Source organism: Ceratina calcarata, unplaced genomic scaffold, assembly GCF_001652005.2.
Source record: "Ceratina calcarata isolate Rehan_Ccalc_2016 unplaced genomic scaffold, ASM165200v1 scaffold87, whole genome shotgun sequence".
Classification (NCBI taxonomy): Eukaryota; Metazoa; Arthropoda; class Insecta; order Hymenoptera; family Apidae; genus Ceratina; species Ceratina calcarata.
In genome coordinates this window covers 334,763-345,578 of record NW_017180051.1, presented here as the reverse complement: position 1 = coordinate 345,578, position 10,816 = coordinate 334,763, and the positions used below count along the sequence as shown (strand labels likewise).

The window sequence follows — 10,816 nt, the reverse complement described above, 5'->3', positions numbered from 1 at the left end:
ATGAATATCGTAAATTTATACTAAACTATTCAGTGAATAATACTGTATATCTATACATATATTATTAAATATATACATATTATGAATTACAAAAAATATTTAAAAATCCGTAGACTAATTATCACCCAATCAGGAAGAAGAAAATTTTAATCGTACGATTCTCTTTATAGCCAGAGAACATAATGTGCAGGACTCGAACTTCCCACCAGATCAAACTGATTGACTTCGGCTTGGCGCAGACCTTGAAGCCGGACACACCGATCAGAGTCCTCTTCGGTACTCCGGAGTTCATTCCACCTGAAATCATAAGTTACGAGCCAATCGGCACCGAGTCCGACATGTGGAGCGTCGGTGTAATCTGTTATGTCTTGTAAGCAATTAAAATACTCATTAAAGTGTGTCTTTACGATATTGTCGGACACTTCACTAGCAAGTGTTAACTCTTCAAGAGTTCATTAACAGCAACTATGATCGTAAATGTTCAGATTAACTGGTTTGTCGCCATTCATGGGAGATAATGACGCAGAAACTTTTGCCAACATCACTCGGGCCGACTACGACTTGGAGGATGAGGCCTTTGACGCGATCTCGAACGACGCTAAGGACTTTATCACTCGTCTGCTTGTTAAACGAAAGGAGTACGCGTTCGATAGATAAAGCATTAGAGGTGTGGGAAAGCTCGAAAATGTCGGATCACATCGGGACGAGAATTTTTCTCGTCATCGGGGAACGAGTTCCCGAAAATGTCGAGATTTCTTTAGAATATTCGGGATTCTCGGGTATGTCGAGATTTCCGAAAATCTGTCCCGGGCCGATTATCGGGTTCTGAATATCTTCGGGTGATCGCACACCTCTGTGAATCATAGCGTACTTAAAATATTTGAACTGTCTGTTATGTAAATGGGTTTGCAGATTGCGAATTTCGGCGAGGCAATGTTTGGAGCATCCTTGGATGGCGCAACATGCGGAGGCCATGAGCAGGATAGCCTTGCCGACAGAGAAATTGAAGAAATTCATCGTACGAAGAAAGTGGCAGGTAAGAATCATTTCAATATTCCATTTTGCTGTTTGCAGTGTTGTAATGTTTCGATGTTTGTAATATTGCTTGGTTGAGTATGGAAATTCTAAATTCTTTTACAACTTTGCTAGAAACAAAGTAGAATATTAAATATTCTGTTAATCTTATTATATAAGAAGAAAGCGTTTGTTATGTTAGCAAATTTAAATTACGTCTTTAAAAGTTTAATTAACATTTAAAAAACGACTTAAGTATTTTTAACGTTTGGACAATAGCTTTATATATAGTATATGCAATAGCATAATAATTAAGAAACCGCGACGGGGAATGCTAGTCTAATAATAAAAGCATGAGTTTGACGTGTCGCGTGGTCTTGCGCTTTTGTTGCTGTGTAGAAAACAGGAAACGCCATTCGTGCACTGGGTAGGATGGCAATCCTTTCGGCAAACAGCAGGCGTAGTCCAACAGCAACCGCGGATTCCTCGCCAACGTCGGAACCTTTGAACCCAATGGAAACTCCGCGTACAGTCGAAACGTCTCCGAACGAATCGTGTCGCGCAACGGAGAGGAACGGAACGAGTCCCGGCGAGCCAGACGCACGAGCCAGAAGCGTGTACTCCTTCTGTTACAAAACAGAGGTAAACATCGTACCGGAGGAAACATTAGACTCGCCTCAAAAAGTGGAGACGAGCGCATCGTCAGACCTTGAGGAGTCGTTGAAAAGTGAACCGGCGGATCAAGCGGCATCGTGTTCACAAAGGAACGGAGAAGAAACTGATACTATCATTGAAAGCTCTGAAGTTCGCTCGGAACAGACGCTTCCTATGGAGAAAATTGAAGAGAAAACCGAAATTGTGGAACGATATCAAATTGAAGAGCGGGTGTCGATTACGGAAGAAATCACGTCTACTGTGAGACACGTGGATATCGAGGATGAGCCGAGTTGTCGAGATCTCTCAGATGAAATCGCTGCGAAGTTGACAATCGACGAGGAAGTTGTTAACTCGTTTAAAGAGGACTTCAAATGGAACATCGAAGAGAAAGGAGTGAAGGAAGACATAATCACAGAGATTGAGAAGGAATTGAAAGAGAAAACAGATCAAACGAATCCGCAGAAATCGCGTCGAGTTTTTAGGGGTGATTCTCGGGATTCTGGGATTGGAGATTGCGCGTCGAATTTGTCTGCGTCGTCGCAACAAGTGAATGAGCTTGGTATTTCGTCCATCAAGGAAGAGGAGACGGACAACGAGAATAATAACGGTAATGTTAAGAATGTGTTGCAAAAAGTGGAACGGTTTGAAAGCCGTCGAACGTCGCGCGAAGAAGTCACTGAAATATCGAGCAACATGGAGAATGTCGAGGTTCCTGACGCAAAGAAACATGCCAAAGGAAGTATCGAGGTATCTACGCTGAGTGGTGTGACTAAAGCTTCGCGTGAAATTAATCGGCAGCATGAAGGTGTGTTCAATGTATATTTTTTCTTTTCTTTCTACATTAATTAAGAAGGTAGACTCCGATAACTACGCGATAAGGTAGACTGTCAATGTTACCCACAAAATTAGCCAAAAATATGGATTTACGGGAATACATTTTTCGTCCTTATATGAGAATATTTTCCGGTCGTCAGGTACCTCTTTAGAAAGAGGAAAGTCAATAATTCTTGCTTTTGGAAATAATGACTATTATTACTAATAACGAAACGTACAGTTAGTAACATCGACATGTTTTAAAAATACAATAGATGTGATAAATGTTCCACTTTATACTTATTAATGCAAATGTTTCTGTCTTATTTATTTTAAACAACATACAATTATTTATTCTAATCTTAATTTATTTTTAAAGAAACATTTCTATTAGTTTTCCTATTATATTCAAAATGTAGGATAAGTAATAAAAAATTTGTTTGCAGTGTCCGAGGAAATTGAGGACCCAAGGTTGTTAATCGGACGGATTCGTAGCAAGTTCGTCCCAACAGGGAACGTAAGCCGTACTGCGAAACTGTTTGAGAAAGAGGCATCGAAATCGCCAGTGACTCCGCCACAATTGCCGCAGCGGACGTATCCCGCGGCTCCCGTCACACCCGGAAAACCGCACAACGAGAGGATACAAAAAGCGTTTGCCTTTTGGAATAAATAAACTCGTGCACGGTAATAAAAATTCAACGTTTTGTTTGATAAATTCGTGGACTCGACTGAATCTCCACGCGACATCGCACGTGAAACCGCTATTTTAGATACGATTTATTAATCCTTTTTTCAAACATCGAAACGCACGCGCGTCATTTGTGAAGATTAATTTAAGATGTTGATCCTTTCGCTGCCACGCATAAATCGTGGAACTTCAGTACTTACTACATTAATAAGAAGAAGAACATAATAATAAATACACCTTCAATAATATAATAATTATTGAATATAATATTTGTATATATTCTGAGTACAAATGTTACACACGAGTAAATATTAATGGATAAAGTCGATACGATATCGAGGAATTAACATGTGGCACAAACAAGCTTAGTCCCAAGAGGTATTTATTTTAAAAATGATTCTTATCAGTTTTACGTAATCTAAGGCGATAACGTAGTCACAGTATAATTATGCCAAATCCCATTGTTAATATGTTTGTCTCACTTTTAACGTTTCGTTCGAAATTATTTACTCAGAATAAGCAACAAAAAGCGAAACCCGATTTTTAACAAGTTTACTGGTTTCTTGTAGATATGATCATTTGAAAATTTTGAGATTAATTTACGAACTCGTTGCAAGCGATAAGAAATCGTTTGCTTAGTCGATGCGTGTAAATAGCAACATTTTACAAGTGTAGAAATATAATGTATTTATTATATCCTTTGCACCTTCTAATTTTCTTGTGGACGTAAGAAGCAGTTTACATGTATTATTATTATTATTATTATTATTATTATTATTATTATTATTATTATTATTATTATTATATGTTACATGTGAGTAAAAAAGGACATGAAATAAAAACACTCACGTTCCTGTATTCTTACGTTAATTTCAGTTACATATTTGTATGTGTATATGTATACATATATAATATATATATATATATGTTATATATATATGTATATATTAAGTTTCTCTCAAGGTTTGGACGATAAAAGGTGTTGGGGAAGGGGCTGTAATTTTAATTCATCGCCAATGTCTAAATAATTCAGTTCGTCTTTCGTGACAGGCTTCCAAGTGACGTTAACAAATTCATCCTGACACGAAGTGGGATTCCTGCGTCGAAATATTATTTGAACATTTTTTGGTAACTGCGTAACAGATATTAAGAATTCTGAAAAATTCATTTACCCAGTCTTTGCAAAATTCGTCCACAATCTAGTCATTCGTTCCATGGTAATTCTGTCCTTCGTTCCAAGCGCCGGCGGATCCGGATTTTCGGTTTTGCAACGCGGCAAATAGAACAAATACGCTACTTCGTCTACATGAGACGCTCCTAAAGGCGCAGAATAAACGTTGTAACTTAATATATTGAGTACGAAAACGTTTGATAACAGCTGGAAAAGTACAATTACCGGAAACAAGACGATCCACTAGAATATCGGTAGCCGTTTTCTCGTTACCGACGTATGAGTATTTGTAAAGATAATTAGGCGCGCGTGCTTTTTTCACACGGTCCTCTATCAACACCGCTGCAGGTATGCCGAAGTAAAGGTCGGTTATAAACTCTACAAGGCCTAGTATATTTTCTTCTCCGATCGGTTTATTATCGAAATACCGATCCTTCGCCGCAGCCAATAATTTTTCTGACTGAGACTGATCTAAATTTTTCAACATTGCCAGATTTTCCACGTGCCGTGGTAGGAATTGATTGTGCATAGCCATCGCTTTCGGGCTTTTATCTGCAATGAAATTGAACATTGCGCTATTTTTTACTATCAGAAGAGATGAGATAAATAAATCTTCATGATTTAGCGCATAATGGAAATAACCGCAGATGTAGTCAAATATTTAATCTTCGATCGCACATTTGATATGAACTAATCAATCACATTAAGTAACTGATAACACAGTCCAAAGCTTTCTCATACTCTCAGTCTTCATGTAATATTTTCCACAAAATCATTCATTTTTACAGAAACTGCTATTTTTCGGGAACGATACATGGTAAAACATTTCTACTTTTTCTCTAAAAGAAACTCTATAAGGATCACTTAGTGAATATTGCAAAGAAATTTGATACTGTGTAATCGTAGTTATACTTTGTACCAAAAAGAACTATGTTCAAATGAACACTCACCCTTGAAGAACATAATGAATTCATGCGATGTAGAACCAATCATCACAGGAACATCCGCGCCTTCGGCAACCACTTGTTCTATCGGTTCTGGCAAAACTGGATTCTCCGCTACCGGATCGCTGTTCACTCCGAAAGCTAAATTGTAAGACGCCGTTTCCTGAGATACAAAAACATTCCCCAATTATTTATCCACGTTTCCCGAAATAGAAATTAAGAAGAAAGTCTCGTTGCCTGCGGTGTTAAGATGTTGGCCTGAGCTTTGACGATGTCCTCAGCGGACACCGTCCGCAGAAATTCGACAACTTCTATAGGATCGGTGGATTCCTTTCCAAGGAGCGACGCGAGTTTGAAACAACGTTCTGGTCGACATTGATTCATGCCCCAAGTACAGTTCAATGTTCCGCTCTGCAGAATCGCTTTATGGAAGAGGCCTAAAGTAAAATATATCGTATTAAACCGAGATCTCGTGAAGCTCTACATTCTCTTCAGTCATCTTCTTTATTAATCTTATCGTGAAACCTAAATATTACCTTTCGCACGCGGCGATGCAATCAAGGCATGAGATAACGCTCCTCCAGCACTAGCACCAAAAATAGTTACGTTGCCTGGATCACCGCCGAATTTGGCTATATTTTCCTTAACCCATTCCAAAGCAGCGATCAGGTCTTTCAAAGCTTGATTCCCGGGGGCGACTTTATGACCCAGATTAAAAAATCCTTCGGGGTTCAAAGAAATTAAAATAGTTCATTCGCACACAAAATTGGAGACAATTAATTATTTTCTAATCATTCTCCGGGAGCTACATTAATTAGAAACTAACCGAATGCGCCGAGCCTGTAGTTAGTCGTGACAACGACGACGTCCTTCGCGAGAAGATAATCGGGTTTAAACAACTCGAAACTCGAGCTTCCTACTAAAAACGCGCCTCCGTGAATCCAAAACATGATTGCTTTCGGCGATTGAGTCAGGGAATTTGTATAAACGTTCAAATAAAGGCAGTCCTCGTTGCCGATAGGGCTGTACGGCGGAAGTTCGTCTAATTGGAGGCACGAATAACCGAGCACTTCCGTAGTGTCCTTGGTACCGGTCCATGGCGCGGGTGGTTGCGGATCCTAAATATTTTCAAGAGAGATTCCAAACAGGAAGCGTGAGATAGGAGTAAACGGACTGTACAGTCACGACCGCCTCGTTGGAATGTGAAATGCAAAAAAATGTAAAGACATTCAAACAAGTATCATGCATAATTTAACGTGTCTATAAGCTTGTGTGAAGCCCAGGAGACACGAAGATCAATCCTGATACAACATTTTCATTTTACAAAAAGATAATTATTGTCCCAACAAAACATAGATAGAATGATCTTGCAGTTACTGGTAAATTCACAACTCTTTCGATATCGTTGAACCCAGATGGCGAGCATTTTTATCGTTTTTAACAACGCAAGCTTAGGTTAAAATTATGCAAATTTTACGTTGCTTTCACGGAGCGTAGACCAGTGAGCTATTTTAACAGATGGTCTGGAGGCTGACCTTAAATCGAAGATCACCGACGGGCGGAGCGGCAAACGGGATCCCCTTGAAGGCGACGTACGAAGAGCCGAGAACACTTTTTAGCACCGCGCCGCGTAATTTGCCTTGTTTCACCGTTACTACCGGCTCGGACATCGCTAACGACGCTAAGGTTGGTGACTTGACAGTACCGAAACGTGCTTTGCAGAGAAATTGCACGTTAACTGCGATGCGCGAGCGTACCACTGGGATCATATGATTACTTATAGTCAAACTGAAGAGAGATATCGATAGTTACGTCACAGATAAGATATCTTAGCACAGTATATAATACATGCATATTTCTAAATAACCATTATTTACTAGCGACTACAAGCTTAAACATGCTCATTTACTGGTTCGTCGGGGGAACAGGCGGAACTTTTTTTCGGGATGCGCTTTATTATGTAGAGGAGAATAGTTAGGTACGTTATGCACATCACATACACTTGCAGCTGGTGTATAGTTTTATTCATCTTGATTTTAGTTGTACAGTAAATAAACTTTTTACATTGCTGGCCGTATAAATATTTTGGAGCGAAGTGAGGCGAGACGTTCGTCCGATTAAGTATTAATTGCGATTAACATTTGATAAACAGTAATATTTATAGACAAGTCAACAGCTATATAAAATCGATTGTGGTACGTAAGAAAATAGGCCGACCGTCCAAATGGGAAACCAGGCGATTTAGAGAAAGAAAATGAATGGAAGAGTTCCTCTTTTCTATTGACATGTGAGGGAACGCCTCCAAAGCATGTTTTCTCTACCTCTTATGGGATTAACAAAAATATACTTGACGCTCGGTCTATTCCCTTACGTTTACCTTGTAGCATACTTAAAATAGTTAATAATTGTTTAGAAAAAAATCGAATACGTAATTAAAAACATTCGATCTATTCTCTTATACCTACGTTGTAGATAGGCAGTTAATAATTACTTGAAAACACTCGAATAATGTATGTTCGGAGTATAAGAAGAGTACGTAAATAGAAGATAACAACTAACTTGTTCGTTGTGTATAAATATTCGTGAGAGGCACATCGTTTCTTCAAATATGGTTCTGTATAAAAAATATAATTCAGTTTATTCGAGGCACTGTATCGAGCGTCGGTTAAATTTTAATAACTGCAATCTTATTAGTTAGTCTTCTGGCGTTTCATTAGGAATGAAAAACATCTTCCGGTAAATTGGCGACGTACAAAAGCATTTTATCAAAAATTAACGTTTCATTTTGTCGAGAATGGGAACGACCATTTCGAAAGAGGGACGTTTCCCTGGATCTTCGTTCATACAAATTCTGATAAGTTTAGCAAGATGCGGTGATATCCCTGGCGGTATACTGACGCGTAGATCCTCTAGTGCAATCTAGAAATAAATTCAAAAAATGCAAATTTAGTATCACACAATCAAGAAATTGTATCTAATTATGCGTGTTCTAATAACTACTAAATTATTTCGAGTAGCTTGGCTACATTCGAGTTTCTTGATTCTTTTGAATTCTCGGTATTGTATCGGTTCGGTTCTATCGTCGAACTACCCAAAGATTCGAATATTGCGACACATCTAGTTCAAACGGACAATAATGAAAATTCCAGACGCACTTTCATGCCACATTCCATCGGCGAAAGGTCTGCGAACGGAACTTCTCTGGTCGCGAGTTCCCATAATAAAACAGCGAAACTCCACATGTCGCTGGCTTCGAGATTTATGTCGGCGGCCCGTTTGCTCAGTGCCTCTGGTGACATCCAAGCCGGCTCGTAAATGCGACCCACTTCTTGAAACGAGAACTTTGAGTCCGCCATATTCACGCGAGCAGTTAAATCTTCGTCAATCTGCGACGGAATAAAATTACATGATTTATAGGGTGATTCTCGCAACACGATGATAATACATTAGAAATTAATTAAAAAAATAAGTACCATAATGTGTTTGCTGTTAAGATGAAATCTGCATCTGTTCTGCCTTTCGAGACCATGTAGGAATGCCATAGCTCTTGCCACATCGAGAGCAAGTCTAAGTGCGCGTGCGGTATCAACGACGACACCTGTCCCTCCATGTAAAAGCCTGTGCAGACTCCCACGCGGCATGTATTGTGAAACTGTTGCTAATTGCGGCGGCTGATTGACACAGCCGAGTACGGGTAATACATTCGGGTGCGAGAAGATTCTCAGTTTCGGGAATTCCTCGTTGAAATCCCTCGAGATTCGAGCAGTGCACTCGCGTATGTTCAAAATTTTCGCCACGACGTCGTTGTTTTGCCAACGGCCCCGCCAAGTTTCGCCGCTTGGCGTGTTCGCTAAAAGTGTGCGCAGAGCCAAATCTGCCATATTTATCCCTTTGTATCTGGACAGCGTAGCGTCGCCTAAATACAATATATAAAATATTAAATACTACAAGTACCATTACATAAAAATATTAAATATTATAAGTACTATTAAATTTGAACTATAAAATGTTACTTACGACTCCTAGTTTTTAAACCCAACCAACTCTGATCTTTGAACTGGATCTTTTTTAAGTCTTGCCCGTATTCTACAGCCAAATCTATGAGGAGAACAAATTTTATAACGTGACAGCTCATCGATCGAAATATTCGTAATTATTTCATGTAACTTTTTATGTGCGATTAAGTACCATGTAATCTCTTAGCCAAATGGCCTCTTGCTTTATCCAAAGGAGTATCCCCATCTTTATTAGCAATGGACACACGAGCACCAGCAGCTACCAATTCTTCGGCAACTGCTTGATCGCCCCAAAAACATGCATAATGAAGGGCAGTGTTACCGTGTTCGTTCGTCACATTGACGTCGGCTCGATTTCTAAGTAACTGAGAATACGATATTGATTAAATTCCTTAAGAACCAAGGGAACAATAAGATATTCTTAAACATTTTTTATTTCATATCTCGACTTACCAATTGTACTATTTCCTTGTGGCCATGGGCAGAAGCAAGATGAAGAGGAGTATCATCTCCTCTGTTAGTAGCATTAATGCGTGCTCCTCTGCTAACTAGCAACTCTGCCAATTTTAAATGTCCCTCTTTGCAGCACCAATGGAGTGGACTGAACCCATGATCATCGCTATATATAGGACATAGAATCATAATTAATAACACATAAATATTACAGAAAAATGAAGTATTTAGTCATCAATGACATAAGAATCAGAGAAGAATTTGATAGTTTGAAAGAAATATTATTACAAGAACTTGAGGAGTGGAACATCTCCGAAAAAGGAGTTCTCCCAGTATTTACCCTTGATTCATGTCATGTTCAGTGTCATCCAACCAAACGCGCACTTGCATGGCATTTCCCTCGCGGCACCATTGGAAAATATCTTCCATTTTCTTGGTCGGTTATCGGAAGAAATCGAGATTAATATATTATAACGGGGGAGTGGCAGTGCACCGTGCTCCAAAACACTGTAGTCGTCATATACTAAATATAACCATATTTCCGTGTGAGCTGTACTGACACCAAGACTGAATCACTTCATTTATACTTTGTAGATTATTTAACTGGCAGTGAGACTTTTACACAGACATTGAACTGCAAGAAGGAATAGTATGTTTATTTTATAATAATCTGCGGCGTTTTGTTTAGCTGTACCGCATCGTGTTTAATTATTCTGATCGGAGCACAGGCATACTAACACTAACTAGTACAGCGCTAGTACAGTAAGCAAGTAGTAAAGGACTATACTACGGGACCAGGAGAACTGAGAACTCCCTCCCTACTCTGACTACTCCCTCCGTACTGAAGGAGATAAATGACGTCATAAGAACTACACGTACAAAATACGATGCTTACGACTATAAGTGGCTATGCTTGGTATTGCCGGTACTGCCTGGAATATTCGTCCCACGAAAGCGTAAATCTCGCTCTCCACAGATCGGTCTAATTTACTTTTAAAACTAAACAATGTCCACAGCAAAACACAAGCCGAAGGTCCTCGTTTTTGATTTAGGTTAGAAA

General features: G+C 39.2%; 3 protein-coding genes across 5 annotated transcripts in view; 1 reads left to right on the top strand and 2 right to left on the bottom strand.

Moving 5' to 3' along the window:
• The window catches only part of LOC108631299 (myosin light chain kinase, smooth muscle-like), a gene marked incomplete at its 5' end in the record, with an annotated part of 19,605 nt that extends 15,732 nt beyond the window's left edge, over positions 1-3,873 (top strand). Inside the window, 5 exons of the mRNA XM_018035137.2 lie at positions 171-370; positions 486-638; positions 913-1,036; positions 1,414-2,476; positions 2,931-3,873. Of these exons, the coding sequence (XP_017890626.2) occupies positions 171-370; positions 486-638; positions 913-1,036; positions 1,414-2,476; positions 2,931-3,157 (1,767 nt within the window). The remainder of the gene's footprint in view (positions 1-170; positions 371-485; positions 639-912; positions 1,037-1,413; positions 2,477-2,930) is intronic.
• Positions 3,874-4,003: 130 nt separating this feature from the next.
• On the bottom strand, positions 4,004-7,154 carry LOC108631301 (esterase FE4). The gene is made up of 8 exons (XM_018035139.2): positions 6,823-7,154; positions 6,114-6,405; positions 5,824-6,009; positions 5,525-5,724; positions 5,294-5,450; positions 4,569-4,895; positions 4,345-4,489; positions 4,004-4,269 (listed from the first exon to the last, which is right to left on the bottom strand). The coding sequence occupies exons 1-8, from the start codon at positions 7,054-7,056 to the stop codon at positions 4,131-4,133; spliced, it is 1,680 nt and encodes a 559-aa protein (XP_017890628.2). The 5' UTR covers positions 7,057-7,154; the 3' UTR covers positions 4,004-4,130.
• Positions 7,155-7,284: 130 nt separating this feature from the next.
• On the bottom strand, positions 7,285-10,592 carry Ilk (integrin linked kinase). Of its 3 annotated transcripts, none has more exons than XM_018035138.2 (8): positions 10,495-10,592; positions 10,097-10,390; positions 9,757-9,922; positions 9,476-9,668; positions 9,305-9,385; positions 8,761-9,203; positions 8,443-8,673; positions 8,060-8,206 (listed from the first exon to the last, which is right to left on the bottom strand). In XM_018035138.2, exons 2-8 carry the CDS (start codon positions 10,183-10,185, stop codon positions 8,060-8,062), a joined length of 1,350 nt encoding a protein of 449 aa, XP_017890627.1. In that variant the 5' UTR covers positions 10,186-10,390; positions 10,495-10,592. The 3 variants fall into 3 exon arrangements, with proteins under 3 accessions (XP_026674582.1, XP_017890627.1, XP_026674580.1); XM_026818779.1 differs by having other exon boundaries at positions 10,451-10,577; XM_026818781.1 differs by lacking the exon at positions 10,495-10,592 and having other exon boundaries at positions 7,285-8,206; positions 10,097-10,185.
• Between the last annotated feature and the right edge of the window lie 224 nt (positions 10,593-10,816).

Bases quoted from the DNA above. Each gene is read 5' to 3' on its own strand.
- LOC108631301 (XM_018035139.2), bottom strand. From the start codon at position 7,056: ATGATCCCAGTGGTACGCTCGCGCATCGCAGTTAACGTGCAATTTCTC. The intron at 4,490-4,568 runs GTAATTGTACTT...CTGCGCCTTTAG, and splicing joins AGTGGATCGTCTTGTTTCCG to GAGCGTCTCATGTAGACGAA. The intron at 4,270-4,344 runs GTAAATGAATTT...ATTTCGACGCAG, and splicing joins ACGAATTTTGCAAAGACTGG to GAATCCCACTTCGTGTCAGG.
- Ilk (XM_018035138.2), bottom strand. From the start codon at position 10,185: ATGGAAGATATTTTCCAATGGTGCCGCGAGGGAAATGCCATGCAAGTG. The intron at 9,669-9,756 runs GTAAGTCGAGAT...TCGTATTCTCAG, and splicing joins ACAAGGAAATAGTACAATTG to TTACTTAGAAATCGAGCCGA. The intron at 8,674-8,760 runs GTACTTATTTTT...ATTCCGTCGCAG, and splicing joins TTAACAGCAAACACATTATG to ATTGACGAAGATTTAACTGC.